This window comes from Pituophis catenifer, unplaced genomic scaffold, assembly GCF_029215685.1.
Source record: "Pituophis catenifer annectens isolate HBS135680 unplaced genomic scaffold, rPitCat1.0.hap2 SCAF_1, whole genome shotgun sequence".
NCBI classification, from domain to species: Eukaryota; Metazoa; Chordata; class Lepidosauria; order Squamata; family Colubridae; genus Pituophis; species Pituophis catenifer.
Window position 1 is genome coordinate 352,386,814 of NW_027256881.1, and position 23,477 is coordinate 352,410,290.

The window sequence follows — 23,477 nt, forward strand, 5'->3', positions numbered from 1 at the left end:
ATGGCCCTGGTGTTTGCAGTGACAGAGATCAACAAGGATCTGGTTCTCCTCCCCAACATAACTCTGGGCTTCAACATGTATGACAATGCCAATTGGAAGAGAAGAGTTTCTTTCATCAGTCTCATTCTGCTCTCCACCCGTGACCAAATGGTTCCAGGTTATAAATGTGACCAGCAGGACACTCTCTTTTCTGCCATTGGAGGTGACCAGTCCCAATTCTCATTGCTGATGGCCTCCATCTTCAATATCTATAAGGTCCCACAGGTAAGGGGGCTCCTTTAGACACAGTTATGAAGTAGACAAACTACAGAAGTACACACAGAAGTCCAAGATGGAACCATAGAAGGTGGAACATCAATAGCATATGACAGAATAACAGAGTTGGAAGGGACCTTGGAGGTCTTTTAGTCCAACTCCCTGCTTAGTTAGGAAACCCTACACCACTTCAGACAAGTGGTTATCCAATCTCTTCTTAAAAACTTCCAATGTTGGAGCATTCACAACATCTGGAGGCAAGTTGTTTCACTGATTAATTGTTCTGTCAGGAAATTTCTCCTTACTTCTAAGTTGCTTCTCTCCTTGATGAGTTTCTACCCATTACTTCTTATCCTGCTCTCAGGTGCTTTGGAGACTGACATAGTGAATTGATGGTACAGTTGGATTTATTTTTATATTTTATGTGTCAAGATATGTTTTATATAATCTCTAGGAGATACATAATGTCATGTTTCTGTACTTGTCGAGAGGAATTCCTTCCTAATGTAATAGAAGTGTAGGTGAATGCTCTTTGCATTCTCTCAAAATGACCCACTTTGACTGATGAAGTCAATAAACTGCACAATGGGGATCCTTGAAGTCACCATCAATCTTTACTTTTGTCTTTTAAAGAAGATTTTCATTTTTTCCCCCAGCTCAGTATTGGCTTTGAGTACATTCAGGGAGACCAAAGAGTTTATCCTTCCTCCTTCCGGATTAATCCCAAAGAATTTCCTCAATATGTGGGTTTAGTCCAGATGCTCCTGTATTTCCAGTGGAACTGGGTTGGGTTTATTGCTTCTGAAAGTGAGAGGGGAGAAGAATTCATCTCAACTCTGAGGCCAATGCTCATGGAGAAAGAGATCTGCCTGGCCTTCACTCAAATGGTGAAAGAGGATGTTTCTAATGCAGAAGTGCGAAAATTCACTTTATATTCGGAAATATGGGCTAATGTTGAAATTATTCTTTCCTTTGGAGAACCTGACATTGTTCAAAAATTTCTTTTAGCTCTGAACTTTTATTTATTTGGTAGAAGACAATGTCTGAAAGTTTGGATCCTAACTTCATATTGGAAACCACATACAACCCATCTTTATGCTAGATGGCGAGCTTTAAAGCACTTGCATGGGTCTCTGCATTTTAGGGACCATAGCAGTGATATCTCAGAATTCAGCAATTTCCTTCTCTCTTTATACCCTTTGAACCCTCAAGGAGATTCGATTCTCCCACTGTGGTGGGAAAGGGTCTTTGGCTGTGAGTTCCACAAACCAGGTCACTATTTTATAAAATGGAAGAAATACTGTACAGGAAAAGAGAATTTAAAAAATCTGCCAAGCTACATGTTTCAAACACGCATGACTGGTGAAAGTTACTATGTCTACAATGCCATTTATGCTGTGGCACATGCTTTAAATGCAATGCATGAATCTGGATCACAACCAACTCTTATGAGGCTTGGAAAGGAGATCTCCAATTTTCAGTCATGGCAGGTAATCTCTGTCTGTATTCAGTCCAACAATCTTAGACAGGAAATTTCCCATATGTAATATTTGAAACATTCATTAAATATATCTATGCTACTATATCAATGTACTTTAAAGGTAAAGGTTCCCCTCGCACATATGTGGTAGTCATTCCCGACTCTAGGGAGTGGTGCTCATCTCCGTTTCAAAGCCGAAGAGCCAGCACTGTCCGAAGACGTCTCCGTGGTCATGTGGCCCGCATGACTAAACACCAAAGGTGCATGGAATGTTGTTACCTTCCCACCAAAGGTGGTCCCTATTTTTCTACTTGCACTTTTTACCTGCTTTCGAACTGTTAGGTTGGCAGAAGCTGGGACAAGTAATGGGAGCTCACCCCGTTACGCAGCGCTAGGGATTCGAACCTTGAACTGCTGACCTTTCAATCAACAAGCTCAGCGTCTTAGCCCCTGAGGCACCACGTCCCTTCAATGTACTTCAGAACAAATTAAAACAGCAATAAATGAAAAAAAAAATCTGAATTTAGTATAATGTTCGGTCGAAAATGGGCAGAGGGGGAAAAAAAGAAAGATTGCAAACCAAATATGTCTGTAAGATCCATAGAGGAAATGTCTTCATATAACATCCTGAAAGGTCTTCAAAGATTGCCTGAGTTTCAGGGACAAGGTGTCAACCTAGAACAAGATGACAACCTTGGTATGTTGGTGCAAGATGCCTCAACAAGGCAGTTGATGTCCTACAGGGCACATTTGCAGAATGATCTCAGTTTCTCTCAGTATATAATCTGAATCCAACCTTTTCCTGGTCTAAATTCTTCAGACTTTTCTGAATCAAAAGTTCAATTTTGGATCTTTCTGGGCTAGGAAGTGATAAACCAGGGCAGGTAATTCCTTCCACATGCTCCCACTTAGTCAGATCCTGTTCATGTGTTCCGTTCTCTTTTATCTATCAGATAGACAGTGGAATTCTACACTGCTGTGAAAGAAATGGTTTAATCATTCCTAAAGTGTATTTGCCATTTACATTTGAAAGAAACAAGTAGAAATATTAGGAAGACAACTATCACAGGAAGAAAACCATACCATGATAGTTTTCATCAGTGTGGCATTAAAATCCTTGTATGTAAATATCATTCTGGTAAACCTGGAGTTGAATAAGCCATGATATAAATGCCCAATCATAAAGAGGAACTTTGTAGTATTGGGGAAGTAACTCAGGATTTAGGGTTAATCCTGATTGCACAGATCTCCACCAAAGGAACACCTCTATCTTCTCAGACATACACCTATCTCCTAAGATGATGGCCGTCACAGAATAACAGAATTGGAATGGTCTAGGAAACCAAAGTTCTCTTTATGTCACCAGTTTTTAAGCAAAATACAGGTGAAACTTGAAAAATTAGAATATCAAGCAAAAGTTCATTTATTTCAGTAATGCAACTTAAAAGGTGAAACTAATATATGAGATAGACTCATTACATGCAAAGCAAGATAGTTCAAGCCTTGATTTGTCATAATTTTGATGATTATGGCTTACAGCTCATGAAAACCCCAAATTCACAATCTCAGAAATTTAGAATATTGTGAAAAGGTTCAATATTTCATGAGCTGTAAGCCATAATCATCAAAATTATGACAAATCAAGGCTTGAACTATCTCGCTTTGCATCTACTGAGTCTATCTCATATATTAGTTTCACCTTTTAAGTTGCATTACTGAAATAAATGAACTTTTGCATGACATTCTAATTTTTCAAGTTTCACCTGTAATATTTTTATTATTGTTTTTATTTTATTTTCTTATTTATTATTGTGCCATAATGGCAACATTATCATATCTGCCTTCATGTTGTTGGATTTCTAGTTCACCCTGTTTATTCCTCATATTTTGTGCATTGCTGTACAGACATTTTTTGATTGTGTTTGTTTTCTACATAACTTGTTTTGTGCCTGAGAAGCCACAAGTTGATAGAAGCTATGATGCCATACATGTGGCATGATGCCTGGTAGCTCAGCAGACTAAAAAAGCATTGTGATTAACACCAGCTGTCTCAATTACTGTAAGTTCGAATCTTGCCAGGCTCAAGGTTGACTCAACCTTCCATCCTTTCTATGGTAGGTAAATTGAGGACCCAGTTTGTGGGGGCAATAAGCTGACTTTGTAAAATATACAAAAGTATGAAGGCTATTGCTTAACGCATTGTAAGCCGCGCTGAGTCTCCGGAGAAGGGCGGCTTATAAATCAAATAATAATAATAATAATAATAATAATAATAATAATAATAATAATAATAATAATAATAATAATAATAATAATAAAACTAATTACACCAATTTTTGAAAGTCACTTTTGTTTCAGCTTCTTCCTTATTTGATGAATGTGAAATTCAATAACAGTGCTGGAGAGGAAATCTCCTTCTCAGAAAAAGGACTGGGATCTGCTCGTTACGACCTTCTTAATTGGGTTTTCCTCCCCAATGGATCATTTGTCCTTCTGAAAGTTGGGCAAATAAATCCTGGGGCTCCTCCAGGTCAGGATGTCACCATTCACTCTGATGCAATTGTCTGGCCTACAAAGGTGAGCTGGAAGATTCATTCTCTCTTAGGGATGCAGACTATCCTAACTGGAAAACTGAATTATTGAATCAGGAAACATGACAGCCATTTGGTGAAAATCCTGCTTTGCATGTAAGACATTTGAGATCTGATCTGTTTCAGGATTATAACAGTTACATGGCAAACAAAACATTGATTAATGACACAGAGAACTGAGTTCTTCAAGGTTGTCTCAATTTACACACTTTCCTTCTATGTTTCTATTTTGATAACACCCACCCACTCCTCCAATAATTTGTGTTCTTCACACTGTTCAGTTGGATTCTAATGCTTTATTCATTGTTTCATAAAAGCTATACTTCAATGTTACAGATCTTCCTTTGCATGACAAAATCTGAGCTCCAATCTCCAGCATGCACAGGTGGGTCTGTAGTGCCACCGAACTGAATCTCCCAGGAGCTGTATCTGGTTTCTCCTAGACCCGTGTTGGTGAAACTAGGTGGCACGCCTAGCCATATCGGTGGGCACACGAGCTCACTGATCATTAGCTGATTTTCGGGCCTTCTGGATCCATCAGAAGTTGGGAAACAGGCTGTTTCCTGCCTCCAGAGGGCCTCAGGGGGTGGAGGGAAAGGCCTGTTTTTCTCTCTCACCTAGCTCCAGAGCCTTTCTAGGAGTCTGGGGAGGACAAAAATGCCCCCCCCGGAGGTCCTCCAGAGGTGGAAAACAGCCCATTTGCCAACTTCCAGTCCCACCGGAAGATGGCAAAGGAGCCATTTCTGGCATCTGGAGGGCCTCTGGGGGGTGGGGAAGGCTGTTTTCGCCCACCCCAGTCTTCTAGAGAAGCTCTGGAGGCTGGGGACAGCAAAAAATGGGCCTTCCAGTCCCACCGGAAGTTAGCAAATAGGCCATTTTCGGCCTCCGGAGGACCTCCGGGGGGGTGGGGAAGACCGTTTTCACCCTCCCCAGTCTCCTAGAAAGGCTCTGGAGTGGGCGGGGTGTCACATGTGCATGTGCAGGGGCAGGACGGATAGAATTATGGCTGTGGGCACACATGCTTGAGACCCTCCCTCCTGGCATGCGATGGCAAAAAGTTTAGCCATCACTGTCATAGACCCTGGTGAATCATATCTGAAGATGGACACAGAATGTAGAAATGGATAAATGAAGCATGTCCATTGTTTCAGTTGTCTCAAGCATTTCTCTCTCCTTTTTAGAAGGTGCCCTTTGCTAGGTGTGGCATGAAGAGGTGCCAGGCAGGAGAGAGGAGAAGTGTCCCAGAGGGCGAGCAGGTTTGCTGCTACCTATGTACCCCTTGTCCAGATGGTAGCATTTCTGACCTGACAGGTAAAGCATATTTCAAAGATAGACCTTCCAGGATCAGTAACTGTTCCGTAAATCAAAATACTGATTTTTTAAAAAAATCATTGTTCATAGGATTCTTATGCTTCCACATTTCAGAGTACAATTTACAGATTTTCCCTGTAAATCAATTATTTCCCTTTCCAGAATACTTGGTACACAATTCTGTATCCTTTCCCTTGTTATTAATTTCTCTATAAATCAATCCGGATCAGGAAAAGAGGGCATTCCCTCTTATGATATTCAGTGCCGCTTTCTATGTCTTCCTCTGTTGCATTTTTGACATTCTCAGCACACATGACAAGATAATGTACAAAAACACAAACACACGCAAAAGAGCAAGATTTCTGGCTGATAACAGTCACTCTGATGCTAAAAGTTACAATAGTCATGCAAGTGTCCAGCGAACAGTCAGGGTCTTTCTTCCATGATAAATTGAACAGATCAACTGGAGATTAATAGATCCATGTCTCTTACATCTATCCCAGGATCATTCAAAAAAGGAGGAGATGGCCTTTTTTGAGCACAGTGGGTCATTCCATCTCTTCCTTGGGGGACTGGCCATAGCAAAAAGAGGACAGTCATGTCACCCTTGAGGATGAGATAATTGTTGTGGCCCATCAGCGGCCTGTGCAGTTAGTAGGTGATTCCGACAGCGAGGAGGCTGGTGTGGTACCACACCAGCAGCCTGTGCAGTTGGCACTTGAGTCAGACAATGAGGAAGCTGGAGACGATGTGGTGCCAGAGGCGGGGATTCAGCCAGGGCCTTCAGAACCTTCAGAAGCTCCCATAATTGAAGAGGAAGAATAGGAGGAGCCTCTTCTCAATGCATGAGCTCGCAGAGCTGCCAAAAGGCAGGAGTAGTTCCTCAGGAGGAGGTCTCCTCGAGAGTAAGGCTTGGGCCTAATTGGCCACTCCCCTAGCCTATTTAAGGAAGGACAACGACTGATGCAATTTGCAGGAAACAACTTCGTTCACATTCCTCTGCGTCTTGATTCGGCTCTTGTTTCTCTCTTATCAGTTTTCCTGCAAATTGCTTCTGGGCATTCTGCCAACCACAGTAAGATTACAGTTATCTGAAATATTGTGCCTCAGAATTGATTTATTATTCTTTGGATTCTTGTCGGCTGTTAATGAAGTTAAATTAACAGCCTTTGTTCAGAAAAGACTGATTTAAATTAGTAAACTAAGGTTTGTACGGACTTTGTGTGTGCTGTATTCTTTGGGGTCTGTAGCTGGGGCAGAACAATAATTCCCATGGCAGATGACTCTTAAATCCTTAAATAAAGACTCTTGATTTCAGATGCAGCTGAATGTGATCCTTGCCCAGAAGACCGATACCCCAACAAGGATAAGGTCCACTGCATTGCCAAGAAATTCCACTTCCTTGCCTATCAAGACACCCTGGGATATGTTTTAGCTTCTTTAGCTCTTTTCTGTTCTCTGATCACAGTTGCTATCCTGGTGATTTTCCGTAAGCATCATGACACACCAATTGTCAAGGCCAACAACCGAGATCTCAGCTACATCCTCCTGGTCTCCCTCCTGCTCTGCTTCCTCTGCTCCTTCCTTTTCATTGGTCGACCTGGGAAGCTCACCTGTCTCTTCCGACAAACTGCCTTTGCCATTCTCTTTGCCCTTGCGGTTTCCTCTGTGTTGGCAAAAACTGTCATGGTGGTTCTGGCCTTCATGGCTACCAAGCCAGGGAACAGAACAAAGAAACTCTTAGGAAAACCACTGACCTACTCCATTGTCTTAGGTTGTCCCCTTGTCCAAGCAGTTCTTTGTGTCACATGGCTGGCAAGTTCTCCTCCATTTCTCAACTTTGACTTCCATTCCTTGGTAGGAGAGGCCATCTTGAAATGTAATGAAGGCTCAACTTCAATGTTTTACACTGTCCTCGCTTACCTGGGTTTCTTAGCCCTTGTCAGTTTCACGGTGGCATTCATGGCTAGGAAATTGCCTGACAGCTTTAATGAAGCCAAGTTCATTACTTTTAGCATGCTGGTCTTCTGCAGTGTTTGGATCTCCTTCCTCCCCACCTACCTGAGCACCAAAGGGAAGTCCATGGTGGTGGTGGAGATCTTCTCCATCTTGGCCTCTGGGGCTGGTCTCTTGGCTTGCATCTTTTTTCCTAAATGCTTCATTATTCTACTGAGGCCCAATCTGAATTGTAGAGAGAATATAATGAGGCAAAAGAATTGCTGATTTATGTGGAGATTGGGCACTGTGATTTTGGGATATTTTTGTATTCAATCTGATTTCTAAAATAAACCATGAAATGCAAGAAAATGTTGTCCATTAAATAATTGGAAATAAACATGATGTGACCAATCATAAAGTATTTTAACTGAATGTTAGCAAGCAAAACAGATGTTGCCCATTTCAGCAAGACAAAATTCCTAATAGACAGGAAGCAACAGGTGAAGCTAAGCGGAATCACATCAGATACCTGTACAATTAGCACAGGAGACCCCCAAGGCTGTGTGCTCTCTCCACTTCTCTCTGTATACCAATGACTGCATCTCAAAAGATCCCTCTGTTAAACTACTGAAGTTTGCAGATGATACTACAGTGATTGGTCTCATTCGAGACAATGATGAATCGGCATACAGACAGGAGGATGAACAACTAGCCTTGTGGTGCAACAATAACAATCTTGAACTAAATACACTCAAAACTGTAGAAATGATGGTGGATTTTAGGAGAAACCCTCATATACTACCACCTCTTACAATACTAGACAACATAGTATCAACAGTAGAGTCCTTCAAGTTTCTAGGTTCTATCATATCTCAAGACTTAAAATGGACACCTAAAATCAAAGACATCCTCAAAAAAGCACAACAAAGAATGTTCTTTCTGCGCCAACTCAGAAAGCTCAAACTGCCCAGAGAGTTGCTGATTAAGTTCTACAGAGGAATTATTGAGTCTGTCATGCACCTCTATAACTTTCTGGTTTGGCTCTGCAATCCAACAAGACAGACACAGACTTCAGAGCAGGGGTGAAATGCTCCCAGATTGGACCAAATCGCCTGATCTGGTAGCAATTTTGGCCAGTGATTCGGCGATCTGGTAGCGACGGCGGAGCATAGCTCTGCTCACCTGGCCGGGTGACATTACTTCCTGGTTGTAACCAGGAAGTAATGTGTTTTTTACCTTCTGCGCATGCTAGCTGGTCATCAGACATGTATGTTCCCTAGAACCTGGAAGTTTGGCTTTTCCAGAGCTCGGCCCCGACGAGTGTGTGCATGTGCATGTGCATGTCCAATTTATTGATTTTAATCCAAAGAGTATTTAAAATGTTTTTGGTTGTGTTCACCATCACTATTTTTAATTATATTTGTTTCCATAGATCGCTTTGCTGAATTCCTTATTATTATTTTTCATTGAATAGACTGAGTATTTTTTTAATTCTAGAGTTGAAATGAACTACATTGTTTACTCTCTATTAACTTCATTGAGAAACATAATTTATTAATATGTAAATTTCCCCTCCTTGTTTTTGATGATACATTTGTGAGCAGTGAATGGTGTTTGAATCTTTTGACTTGAGCATGTCCATTTCTGGTGTGGTCCTTCATGTAGTCCTGCTCAGGCTGCATTATTGGCCACAGTAAACTTTGTTGTTTTTCCTTGCTGCTCTTTGTAAACAGCCCAGTGTCAGGGTTCCCACGGATGCCCTAATTAAATCATGAGCCTCGAGCCAAGCTTCAAAAGAAATCCAGTTATTTATTAGGAGCTTCATGTTGGCACATTCCCAAGTGAAGCCAGCTCTGACCCTACGTAATTTACACCCCAATTATGACCTTGTTTCCCCCCTCCGCCCAGGGTGTGTCATCAATCACATTTGCCAATGGAGCAATTTTGCGGGTTGTAAAGGTCACTCCTCTCTGGCTGCTGTGGGTAACCCTGCGATACAGCCTTGAGAGAGATAAGCATGGAATGTGCATCTGTCTTTGGCTGCCATGCCGTTTCACCAGTTTCCCATCCCCCTGGCCTATGGAAACTTGAGATCAGGCCAGGGATGCTTTGCGAGTTGACACCCATCCAAAAAAGCAACAAGACCTATTTCTATAATACTGACAGGGCAAATCACTAGAGTATAAATTGAGGCTAAACCCCATTCCTGACTAGCAATGCCTAGTTTGTATAATGCAACATCTGCAAGAAAACAATTAAGCTCAGAGAACAGCAAGGACTCCTCATTATTACTGAATATTTATTATTGGATATATTCAGTGGTGAAATTCAAAAAAAAATTCCCTGTGGAAAATTCTGTGGGTGTGGCTTGGTGGGCGTGGCTTGGTGAGCATGTGACCAGGAAAACCAACTATCACACTTTACACAAAAATAACACAAAAGCTACATAACTGACTCACAATGCAAAAGCAGCTGGACTTCACACAAAATGGCCCCTGCAAAAAGCAAGAACCTCACAGAGTCACAGAGAGCTCAAAAACAAACTATAACGCTTTACACAAAAATACAATTTCGGACAATAGATAGTAAAAAAAAATGCTTTAAAAAGTAAAAAAAAAAGTTCCGACGATCGCGCGGGCACAGCTGATTGTCGCAGCTGATTGTTGGAACCTTTTAAAAAACTTTTTTAAAGCATTTTTTACTACCTATTGCCAGAACCGGTAATAAAAAAAAAAGATCCGAGGATCAGCTGTGCCATGCCATCCTCGGAACTTTTTTTTTACTTTTTTGTAGCATTTTTTTGCTACCGGGCAAACCATTAGCATTTTATTTTATTTATTTGATTTTATTTATTTGATTTATATACCGCCCTACTCCCGAAGGACTCAGGGCAGTGAACAGCCAAACAGTAAAAATGCATAGATACAAAATTTAAAAACAAAATAAAATTGAATTAAACAATTTGGCCCAGACAAATTAAAACACCCCAATCATTTAAAAAAATGATTAAAATTTGCATAATTAAAAAGAGGGGAAAGATTAGGCCAGGCCCGCCTGGTGGAATAAAAAGGTCTTAAGAGCACGGCGGAAGGTGCGCAGATCCGGGATCCTCCGTATCTCCGGGGGGAGCTCGTTCCAGATAGTAGGTGCCCCCACAGAGAAGGCTCTCCCCCTAGGGGCCGCCAGTCGACATTGTTTGGCCGATGGCACCTGGAGGAGTCCCTCTCTATGAGAGTGTACCGGCCGGTGGGAGGCTATTGGTGCTGGTAGGCGGTCCTGTAGATAACCAGGTCCTAAGCCTAAGCATTTTCACTACCGGTTCGGATGAACCGCCTAGAACCTGTAGCATTTCACCCCTGGATATATTTATTACATGGACTGAATATTAAGGGTCTTGTCTTGTCCCTGCTATTATTTATCCTGTCAGATTATTATGAGGATAAGGATGGGTAATTCTTTAATGGAATCATTAAAAAACTGTTCAATCTTGGGCAGAGAGAAAGCAAGACAATGTTGTATGATATGTGTCTCATGAACTCATCTCATCTTCCACCATCCCAGAATGAAACCTTCCCTGAGTGCAGTACATAGCAGTTCTCTTCCCAACAGATCCCCAACATCTCTTCCAACTCTAAAGGTTTATGACTCTCCAATCACAGTTGTCAAATTCACAGAAAGAGACACACAATTGTGGCTTCACAAATAAGTTTTCCACTTGCCAAACACCACCAACTAGAGAGTTATGGAGTAACTTTGTAGACATTCCTCTCTCTTAGGATTCATAAAACACTAGTAATTCTTAGCTCATCTCAGTAGATTAACCCTCCCTTAGTATGAAGAGATTTCTGTCCGGTCAAAACATGTTTACTTAGCATGCTCTGAATAATATAGCTGGATCCCTTCAGAGTTGGAATTAGAAGAATGCTTATCTTGAAGACTTAAAATCCTACATGAGCCCTGTGAAGCCATTAGAGCATCCAATTGCCTACATCATCCTCCATTGATTTGCTATAGGAAGAAGGTCTCATTCTGTGGACAATGAGTTGGCTTTTAGCATTGCTTTGGATCTTGCCTGCAGCTGTCCAGATGGATCTGCGGCCAAATTGCTTCTGGAGGAGATCTTTCCAAGCGCAAAAAGACTATTACAGACCTGGAGATCTCATTATTGGTGGAAACCTGCCTCTCTCCATTACTGTAGTTCTACCGTTCCCATATGAGCCTCCTGGTGATTGGGATATTCTTTCTCTGTAAGTGTTTCCTTGATTGTCTTTTTTCTCAGTGCAATGTGGATAAGGGCAGTCTTGAAGATGAGGCAGTTGTAAAGCCCACCCGGCCTCTGTTGATGTAGACCCTTCCTAATTAGGACCCATTGATTCTATCTGTATAGTTAATAGAATAAAATAACAGAGTTGGAAGGGACCTTAGAGATCTTCTAGTCCAACCCCCTGCTTAGGCAGGAAACCCTGCACCACTTCAGACAAAAGGTTATCCAATCTCTTTTTAAAAACTTCCAGTGTTGGAGCGTTCACAACTTCTGGAGGCAAGTTGTTCCACTGATGAATTGTTCTAACTGTCAGGAAATTTCTCCTTAGTTCTAAGTGGCTTCTCTGCTTGATTTCCTGATCATTTCCTCCTGATCAGCTGGAACTTGGGAGGCAGAGAATAGATGGGGGCGGGGCCAGTCAGAATTTTTACTATCGGTTCTCCAAACTACTCAAAATTTCTGCTACCATTTCTCCAGAACTGGTCAGAATCTGCTGAAATCCATCTCTGGTCTACATTGGATATACTGCTAATTGGGGGGTAAAATGCATTTATTTATTTTTTTAATTTTTAATTTGATTTATATGCCGCCCTTCTCCGGAGACTCAGGGCGGCTTACAATGCGTTAAGCAATAGCCTTCATCCTTTTGTATATTTATACAAAGTCAGCTTATTGCCCCCACAAACTGGGTCCTCAATTTACCCACCTTAGAAAGGATGGAAGGCTGAGTCAACCTTGAGCCTGATGAGATTCGAACTTACAGTACCTTCGCTACTGGCTCGGAGATGAGTGCGTGCGCATGTGTGTGCATGCCATGCTCCTGTACGCCTCTTCTGTGCATGCGCAGAGGGTCACCGCACAGGACATGATGATGTCTGGGCGGGGAGCCAAGCGGGACAGCGGCAGCGCTGGGGAAGCATCGGTGACACGAGCGGCTTTTGCTTCAGTGTTGAGAGGGCGAGCACGGCTCACTTTGCTGCTGAAGCCCCTCAAGCCAACATGTGAAGGCTTGCAGCTTGCAGGGAGGGAGATTTGAATCAGTTCAGTTCAGCGAACCAATTCAAATCATCCCTCAGCTGAGGTGGGCTGAGGTGGTCGAATTTCACCCCTGCTGCTAATCCTTCTAGATGGTCTTAGCTTAGTGCTCTGACCTGGCTCCCCAAACACGGCAAACCCTCTGTACTTGAAGCAATGATTCCTTTATTAGGAGCACCACCAGCTCCGGCAAAAAGTTTCTCTTTCACCTCAGGCTAACAAGTCCATCTGGCAGGGAGAATAATAGTTATCTGCCACATCTATTCACCTCTGTCCCCTGCCTTTTATCCCCAGAGCTAGTGTGGGGCTTTCTTAGCAGCGGTGGCTCTTCTGTCCCAAGAACCAGCCCATAGATTCCCGCTGCTCTCCTCTCCTCTGCTTTCTGCACATCCACACATCAGGCACTGGATCCAGATGTTCCTCCTCTTCCTCTTCAGCCACCTCCAGACCTGGGAGCTGTTGACTCCATCTGAGGGCTAACAGACGGCCCAGGTTTCAGCTCGCTCTCTCCCTCTCTCTCTCTCTCTCTCTCTCTCTCTCTCTCCCTCCCTCCCTCCCTCCCTCCCTCCCTCTCTCTCTCTCTCTCTCTCTCTCTCTCTCTCTCTCTGCCAGTTCCATTCCCTCTTCCCCCTTGGAGCTCTCAGGATGCCTTGATGTTGTCCCTGACTCCCACATCTCCTCCTCCTCCAATTCAGCTTCTGGAGGGCCCGGCAGCCGACAGGCCACAACACTTAGTAACAAAAAATACAGGTAAAATTTTCCTTGCTTAGCTTCTTTTTTCTCTCTCTATCTCCACCTTCCTTTCAGCTAGGTTACCGTTTCTGTGACCCTGTTTTGAGCGACAAGAGCCAGTTCCCCACCTTCTACCAGATTGATCCTCAATATCACCTACAGAATGCAGCCATTGTCCGGCTCCTTCTCTATTTCCAGTGGAACTGGATTGGGATTGTTGTTCCAACCTCCGAGAACATTGAATATTTTCTCCAACTGTTGACCACTACCCTTGCCCAGAATGATATTTGCATACATTTTGTAGAATACATCTTGTACCGAATCTCAATATTCAACGACTTGCAACAAGATCAAATAACTGTGCTTTGGGCTATTTTGAATAGTAACGCTCAGGTTGTGATTATCTCAGGGGATGCAATGACACTGCAAAGTTTAATAATATCCCTCTCCTATTATGAAGAAGAGAACCACACTTCTTCTGGGAAGGTCTGGATCCTGACCACCCAATGGGAATTTTCAGCTATTGGCTATCACTACGAGTGGGGGAAACTAAAATCCGTCCATGGCGCTTTGTCTTTCACAGTCCACACAAACCTGGTGCCAGGATTCAAAGATTATCTCTGGGCTCTGAATCCATAGGAACCCCACAGAGATGTCTTTCTGCCCAGCTGGTGGGAAATTGTATTTGACTGTGTGGTTTTGAAGGCAGGTCTGGCCTCACCTGATGGCCAAAGGGTTTGCACAGGGGAGGAGAATCTGGACACCCTCCCGGCCTCCGTCTTTGATGGAAAGATGACCGGTTTCAGCTACAGCATCTACAATGCTGCCTATTCTGTGGCACATGCATTACATGCTGCATATACTTTGGAATCAAAATGGGCATTGAAGAGGGGCAGAAAGAAGCCGCACCTTCACCTCTCTGTAAAGCCCTGGCAGGTAACTTTTCAGATCTTCTTAAACAGCTTTAAGATTCATGAACTTTTGCCTGTGATCTCCATTACCTTTTCTTTTCCCTAATGGCTACTTTCCCCCTTTATTTAAATCTCATACAATTTTTTTTATTCCATTTCTATTTGAGCATTCATAGTTGGAAAAACAAGAATCATTCCTATACTGTTTTTCCTTAATACTGGTAATTCCAGTTGCTGTAGACATGATTGAGTTTTCCATTGAAATTCCCATTTCTGTATTTCGATAGTTCAATCAATATTATTTTCTTTCTTTCTTTCTTTCTTTCTTTCTTTTTTTTTTTAAATACTTTATTGAATTTTCCAATTTTTAAAAAGACAATGTACAATCACAATCTTGATCCGAGGTGCAATGTTTACACATTTCATAGATCAAACATTAAGTGAATTCCATCCATAACTATACAATATACAGTTCTATACAATTCTCTACATTTCTATACAATTAAGTCCATTTCAGGTGTCTAACAAATCGTAGCCTATTATCATATTTTTATCCTATTCTTTAACCAGTTATACCAAATTCCCCATACTTCGTAGTACTTAGAGTTCTCTTCATTTTTTAGCTCGCTCATCAATTTAGCCATCTCTGCGCACTCTAGAATTTTATTTATTAATGTTTCTTCAGAGGGGGTAGAGTTGGATTTCCAGAGTTTCGCAAAGGCTAATCTAGCCGCAGTAATAATTTGAATTGCCAGTTGGGTTTTATTGTTGTCGAGACCATCTTCAATCATACCTAAGAGGAAGGATTCCGGGGCCAGGGCTATCTCCTGTCCCATTATTTCCAAGAGCCAGAGTCAAATCTTTAACCAAAACTTTTTGGTCTCAGGGCAAGTCCACCACAGATGATAAAAGGTGCCGACCGTCTTTCCACATTTCCAACATAAAGCAGAGGAATTTGGAAATATTTTGGCCAGCCTGTCCGGGGCTAGGTACCACCTATGCAACATTTTGTAGTGATTTTCCCTGAATGTTACCGATTTCGTTATTTTGAAATTTCTGTTCCAAGCTATCTCCCAGTCATTGAAATTAAGGCCATATCCTAAGTTTTTCTCCCAAATGCTTAGCTGATTTTTAGCTATCGTCTCGGCTCTATCCTCATCTAATATAAAGTTATAGATTTTCGATAACATTTTCTTATCTGGTCCCCAAATAATTTTGTCAAAATATCCATATTTCATTTCAATACCACATTTATCTCTATCTTCTTGAAATCTAGACTTGATCTGGAGATATTTCCACCAATCCAGAATAAACCCTGGTCCCTCAGTACTTCCAAGGGTTTGAGCTTCCCTTCTTCATCCAAGATATCCTTATATGTGCCCATTTTATAGTTCCCTCTTCTATTTGGGGCCACTAGAGCATCCATAATCGACAACCAACTAGGAACCTTGGTATATATCTTCTGTCTAATTTCCAGCCACGTACGAATCAATGTCTCTCTAATTTTATGTTTATAGAAATGAATTTTCCTCCTATCCTTTGTATCCCAGAGGTAAGCGTGCCATCCTTCAAGGAGATCGTGTCCTTCTAGTGTCGAAATTCTACCTTCTTGTAATTTGATCCACTCCTTTATCCAAATTATTTTTGCCGCCTTTTGATATAATTCCCAGTCAGGGAGCCCGAACCCTCCCAAATTTCTTTTCCCTTGAAGTGTCTTGAGAGAAATCCTCGATTTCTTACCCTCCCACAAAAAATTCCTGATATGTTTATTCAAATCCAAAAAAATTTTTTTATCTAATGATATCAGTATATTTTGAAATAGAAATAGAAATTTCGGTAAAATATTCATTTTGATCGCCGCAATTTTACCAGTCAGGGACAATTTAAGCCTCCTCCACCTATCGAGGTCTTGATTAGTTTTCTGCAATAAGGGGATATAGTTATCATCTTTTAATGAAGAAAGTCTCGCCGTAATCCATATTCCCAGATATTTTATCTTCTTAACTACCTGGAGGCCTAATAAATCTTCTAATTCTTTCGTTTGTAGGTTTGTCATATTTTTCACAATTATTTTGGTTTTGTTCTTATTAAGTTTAAGGCCCGCGACTTCTCCATAATTCTGAACTTCCTGCATTAATTTTGAGCCAGTGTCTAATGGGTCTTCTATTATGAAGGCAACGTCGTCCGCAAAAGCCTGTGTTTTAAATATTTCCTTCCTAATCTTCAAGCCTTTGATATTTTCATTAGTTCTAATCCTTCTAAGTAAGACCTCTAATGCTAGAATGTAAAGTAAGGGGGATAGGGGACATCCCTGCCTGACTCCTCTTTGAATCTGAAATGTCTGGGTTCTGTCTCCGTTAACTAATATATTTGCCCTCTGATTTTGGTAGATATTCTCTATCATCCTCCTAAAATTAGTCCCGAATCCCATTAGATCTATTTGGTTTATCATGAAGGTCCAATTCAAATTGTCGAATGCCTTTTGGGCATCGACAAACATTAAAGCCATCTGTTTTCCAGGGTGTTGTTCATAATATTCAATGGTATTTAGGACTGTTCTCAAGTTGTCTCTAATCTGTCTCCCTGGGAGAAAACCATTTTGATCCTTATGTATCCATCGGTTTAGAATTTTCTTGAATCTCTCCGCTATTATAGTCATAAATAATTTGTAATCTGCGTTAAGCAGTGAAATAGGTCTATAGTTGGAGATCTGCTTCGGGTCAGCACCTTCTTTCAGAATGATCGTCAAATATGCTTCCCTCCAGGAGTCTGGGATTGTTAAGCCAGCAATAACATCATTTAGAATTTCTAACAGTTCCAGTTTCAAGGCATCATCAAATTTTTGATATAGTTCCCCGGGGAGACCATCAGGGCCTGGGGTTTTGTTCTTCTTTATTTTGGATAAGGCGGTTCTTAACTCCTCTATGGTGATCTTTTCATTTAACATTTCCTTTTCTTCTTCCGGAATTTGAGGAAGGTTGGCTTCCAACAAATACTGTTCTACCTTGTTTAACTCAATTCCTTCATTTTTGTAAAGAGATTCATAAAATTTTCTTATGCTTTCTAATTTGTCTTCTTCCTTCGTCAACAGGATGCCCTGTGGATCTTCTAAAGCTAGTATTTGGTTTTTTTTCCTTCTCTTTTTTTAATTTATATGCCAGCCATCTCCCCGACTTGTTAGCGTTCTCAAAGCAATAGTGTTTAGATCTTCTTATTTTTTGAGCTACCTCCTCCTGGTCCAATAGATTCAATCTTTCTTTCTTTCTTTCTTTCTTTCCTTCCTTCCTTCCTTCCTTCCTTCCTTCCTTCTGTCTTTCTTTCTTTTTCTTTCTCTCTCCCTTTCTCTCTCTTTCTTCTCTCTCCCTTCTTTCTTTCTTTCTCTCTTTCTTTTTCTTTCTCTCTCTTCTTTCTTTCTCTTCTCTTTTTCTTCTTTCTTTCTTTCTTTTTCTTTCTCTTCTTTCCTTTTCTTTCTTTCTCTCTTTTTTCTTTCTCTTTCTCTTTCTCTTTCTCTCTTTTTCTTTTTCTTTTTCTTTCTTTTTTCTTTCTTTCTCTCTTTTTCTTTTTCTCTCTCTCTTCTTTGTTTCTTCTTTCCTTATTTGTCTCTCTCTTCTTCTTTCTCTCTCTTCTTTCTTTTTTCTTTCTCTTTTTCTTCCTCTCTCTCTCCTTTGTTTCTTTCTTTCCTTCCTTCCTTCTTTCTCTCTCTCTCTTTCTCTTTCTTTCTCTTCTTTCTTCTTTCTTTCTCTTTTTCTTTCTCTCTTTTCTTTTTCTTTCTTTCTTTCCTTCTTCCTTCCTTCCTTCCTTTTTTTCTTTCCTCATCTCAGTCAATAACTCTGGGTGGCATACAATTCAAAATATACATTACAATTAAAAATGCAGGAATCATTTTAAAACATGAAAAACAAGAAAAGCATCCAGATTAAATAGACATGGGAATAAGTTAGCAATATAGTCAGAAAATGGGGTACTTAACACATTCACTCCAGATATGAAACATAGTCAGGGTTTTAGGACATTATGAAAGGGTAACAGGGCTGGGATCTTTCTAATTTCTGAAGGGAGGGTGTTCCATTGAACAGGGGCCACTGGGGGAAAAAAGCATATCTTCCAGTGTTCCAAAGTTGCTTTTTCAAGAGCCAACTGGACTTGTTTTGTTTGTTTGTTTTATTAGATTTATATACCGCCCTACTCCCGAAGGACTCAGGGCGGTGAACAGGCACAAAATAAAATACATAAATGCAAAAGTTAAAAGACATAATTAAAACCAAATTAAATAATTTAGCCCGAGACAATTAAAAATCCCAATAATTTAAAACAGATTAAAATTTCGATTTAAAAGAATTTTAAAACAGGGGAGAAAATTAAGGCCCGGCCGGCTTCCTTGTTTTTCTTTGAAGATATTTCATTTCTTATCCAAGAAGCTCTGGATGACTGAGAATCTCCATAGACATGTCTTCTGGTCATCACCAGATCTCCTTTGGCTTTTATCTCTGGAATACAGAAACACATTTATTCCAGTTATTGCAATTTAAAAATCTCTTTATATAAAGTCTCTTTACTTTCATGGACTTTGTTTGTTTGGTTGTTTTGCCATTCCAGATGCACACCTTCTTGAGAAAGGTCCTTTTCAACAACACCGCTGCGGAGGAAGTCTCCTTTTCAGAAACTGGGATGAAATACGCAGGATTTGATATCCTCAACTGGGTTGTCTTTGCAAATATGACGACTCTTCGACAGAAAGTCGGATGGGCCAATCCGGAGGCTCCTTCAGCTGAAGGGTTCAGCATCAACCCTGACGCCATTGTGTGGGCCAATCAGGTGAGAAGTAGATGTTGTTTCCAGGGTTCAGGAAAGCTGAGAGGAAGGACCAGGTTGTTGTGACGCAAATTCTATTCCGTGAAGGGAAGAGCAGGGGCTCCTTTTATGCAGATCCTGAAACCAAGTTGAATGTTTTCCCCTCAACCTCTCCTAAACTCTCTCCTTTCAGACAAAGCCTTTCTTCCGATGTGTGAAGCACTGCATTCCAGGAAAAAGCCAGAAAAGTTGCAGAGGAGAAGCACTCTTGTTGCTACGGATGTGTTTCTTGCCCAGAAGGGACCATTTCTAATCAAACAGGCAAGTTGCTTCAGGACACCCTCCAGCAGGAATGAGGAGGTCTGGCATGGCTGCCTGGGGAGGGTGTGAGAGAGACTATGAGGTGGCAACTCCGTTGAGCAAATCAACATGAAAAGTGAGCAGTGAGTCAATCCAGAGGCTCCTTGGATTCTTACTGCATTCTTACTTAGAATACTGCATTCTAACCACTGTGCCACCACAGCTCTTAGCAATGATGATGTTAGCTATTTTTGGTAATGAAAGGTCTGCAAGAAAACAACCAAGATCAGAGAGCACCCAGGACCCCCTCATTTCAATTTTGATCTGGAGTATGGTGGGACATGTGGTTAGGACACTGGGTTGACAAGCAGCAAGCTCATGTTCTAGACCCAAGTGATGCCATGGGTGAGCTCTTGTCTTTCACTCCAACTCCTGCCAAATGGGGTATCCCCAGGGCAACGGTGATGTCACCAGTTAATCCTTTCAACCTGGAAATACTTCAGTGCTTCTGACATAAGTGCAATGTGAACCCGGACATAAGTGTGATGTGGTACCCTTTATTGGTACCAGTCTCTCTGAAGAGGTGGGTTTAACCCCAACTCTCCTGACCTTCCAGAGTTCTGCAGCTTTCCATGGGGAGCACAGAGAAGCATGTAACCATGGGACAGACTAGTGGTTTGAAAGCAGTCCAGAATTAATTTTTAACATTTATAATCATTCTTGACTCTTATTTATTTTTAAATTTTATATACTGTTTTTTAAAAAATATTTTCTTGAACGCTGCCCAGAGTCCCTCAGTGTGAGAGATGGGCATTTCAAAATGTGATAAATAAAATAAAACAAATAGATTAATTAAGTCTCCTTGAGAGGTTAGTAGGTGCTATGACATCTTCTGAGACTCATTCCATAGGATACTTCTATGTTATGTATAGCAGAAGTAAAAAGATGGGGAGCATGGGGCATTTCACCCCATTCACTAGGAAAACAACTCACCTCAAAGATAATCCCTGGTTATCTGACTAATATCAGCTGATGCCTGTTCTTCCAGATGCAGCTCAGTGCGTCCCCTGCCCAGAAGACCAACAGCCAAACAAGAACCACGTCCTGTGCATTCCCAAGACCATGAACTTTCTCTCCTATGAGGATACACTTGGCTTCGTTTTAGTTTCCCTAGGTCTTCTCTTCTCTTTGATCACAATCCTCGTGTTGGCAGCCTTCATCAAACACTGCAACACACCCATCGTGAAGGCCAACAACCGCAACCTCACCTACCTTCTCCTGGTCTCCCTCCTGCTCTGCTTCCTCTGCTCCTTCCTCTTCATCGGGCAGCCAAGGAACCTCACCTGTCTCCTCCGACAAACCACTTTCGGCATCGTCTTCTCCACTGCCATTTCATCTGTCTTGGCAAAAACTCTGACTGTAGTTCTGGCCTTCATGGCTACTAAGCCAGGAAACAGGGCAAGAAAACTCTTGGGGAAGCAGCTGATCTTAGTCCTGGCCTGTCCCCTCGTGCAAACAGCTCTTTGTGCCTCCTGGCTGGCAATCTCTCCCCCATTTACTAATTTGGACTTTCATTCTGTGAAGGGAGAAATTGTGTTGGAATGCAATGAAGGTTCAGCCGCCATGTTTTACGCTGTTCTGAGCTACATGGGTTTCCTGAGTCTCATCAGCTTCCTAGTGGCTTTTCTGGCCAGGAAACTACCAGACAGTTTTAATGAAGCCAAGTTCATTACTTTTAGCATGCTGGTCTTTTGCAGTGTCTGGGTCTCCTTTCTCCCCAGCTATCTGAGCACCAAAGGGAGGTCCATGGTGGCCGTGGAGATCTTCTCCATCTTGGCCTCTGCGGCTGGTCTGATGAGTTGTATCTTTCTCCCCAAATGCTACGTTATAGTGCTGAGGCCAGATCTGAACAATAGAAGTCACCTCATGGGGAAAATTAAGTAGAAAATAAGAAAATGTAGTTATATCTGTACAGATTAATGTAGACGTTTCTACTCCAATTATGTCCAGACCCAACAAGCACATCCTAGATAAAAGTGACATTGAGGTTTTCCTGTTTTTGCTGACTCTATTTAGAAAGTCTGAAAGAAGCCTTTTGATTTCATTCAAACATATAAACAAAAATATCAGAAAAAAACTCTATTTAGCCTTAATTTTTTTTTTTAATTTGATTTATATGCTGCCCTTCTCCGGAGACTCAGGGCGGCTTACAATGCGTTAAGCAATAGCCTTCATTCTTTTGTATATTTTTATACAAAGTCAGCTTATTGCCCCCACAAACTGGGTCCTCATTTCACCTACCTTAGAAAGGATGGAAGGCTGAGTCAACCTTGAGCCTTGGAGAGATTCGAACCAGCAGAAATTGCAGGCAGCTGTGTTAATAACAGGGTGCACTAAACCCCTGTACTATCAAGGCTCTTTTTCCCTCCTTTTTATCCTGAATCAATCAATCTTTAATTATTGTGCTTCGTAATGTTGCATTAACATTTTTGTCATTTGCAGTTCTTCTTACCATAAGCAACTGAGCTGATATTCTTAACTCTTATCATAAGATGTGTCAATAATTCCCATTACAGGCTGTGAGGATTGCTCATCCAATGAGGAGAATATTTATGGTAACCTCACATTGCAATAAGGGGGCACGATGGCTCAGTGGCTAAGACGCTGAGCTTGTCAATCAAAATGTTGGCTGTTCAGCAGTTCAAATCCCTAGTGCCGCATAACTGGGTGAGCTCCTGTTACTTGTCCCAGCTTCTGCCAACCTAGCAGTTCGAAAGCAGGTTAAAAAATGCAAGTAGAAAAATAGGGACTACTAGGATCTAAGTACCAAAAAAAGAAAACAATAAATCAGAAAGGGAATTTAAGATATCGTTATATATGTAAAGGTGTAGAGGTATATATAGAGGAATATAGTTTACTGATGTGAATATCTAACATACAAGTCGTAAGACTTGATATATGTTTATTTGTGTGTATATTGTATTGTCATATTTGTGTTTACTGTTTTTGTTTTGTCTTTTAATCAAGATAAAATATTAAAAAAAAAATAGGGACCACCTTTGGTGGGAAGGTAACAGCGTTCCGTGCACCTTTGGCGTTGAGTCATGCCAGCCACATGACCACAGAGACGTCTTCAGACAACGCTGACTCTTTGGCTTTGAAACGGAGATGAGCACCACCCCCTAGAGTCGGGAATGACTACCACATATGTGCAAGGGGAACCTTTACTTTTACCTTTACACATTGCAATGGACAAGGACATACATTCAATTTTGCAGCTACTAAGATTGTTGGCCAAGCAGGGACAAAAATAGTTAGGAAAATGATTGAATTCTGGGAAATGGGACCCTTATCATTCAACAGGAGTTCTGATTATCAACAACATGAGGAAACAACAAGCAATGGCTTAACAGCTGGCCATCAGTACTCCGATTAACAGCTGCACACAAGAAGGCACTACATATATACTCTGCATGGAACAGCCCAGTTTTCACACAATCTGGAGAGAGAGAAGTTCCCTGAGGATGGGCTCCAGCATGAATCCAAAAGTTTGAAAGACTAAACCTCTGTTCCAGTGGTGAAATCCAATTTTTTTTTTTACTACTGGTTCTGTGGGCATGCCTTGGTGGGCGTGGTGTAGCTTGTGGGCATGGCTTGGTGGGTATGGCAGGGGAAGGATCCTGCAAAATCTCCATTCCCACCCCACTCCAGGGAAGTGGATACTGCAAAATCTCCATTCCCACCCCATTCCTGGGGGAAGGATACTCTTCTCTACACTCTTTCTAGTCTTGATAGATGTTTCTCCTTCTCCTTCTCCTTCTCCTTCTCCTTCTCCTTCTCCTTCTCCTTCTCCTTCTCCTTCTCCTTCT

General features: G+C 41.5%; 1 protein-coding gene across 1 annotated transcript; it reads left to right on the plus strand.

Annotated features, from left to right (window-relative positions):
• Positions 1-14,245, plus strand: LOC139313336 (G-protein coupled receptor family C group 6 member A-like). Its single transcript, XM_070938903.1, has 5 exons — positions 1-264; positions 912-1,169; positions 5,508-5,637; positions 6,956-7,825; positions 13,686-14,245. Exons 1-5 carry the CDS (start codon positions 1-3, stop codon positions 14,243-14,245), a joined length of 2,082 nt encoding a protein of 693 aa, XP_070795004.1.
• The last annotated feature ends 9,232 nt before the right edge of the window (positions 14,246-23,477 follow it).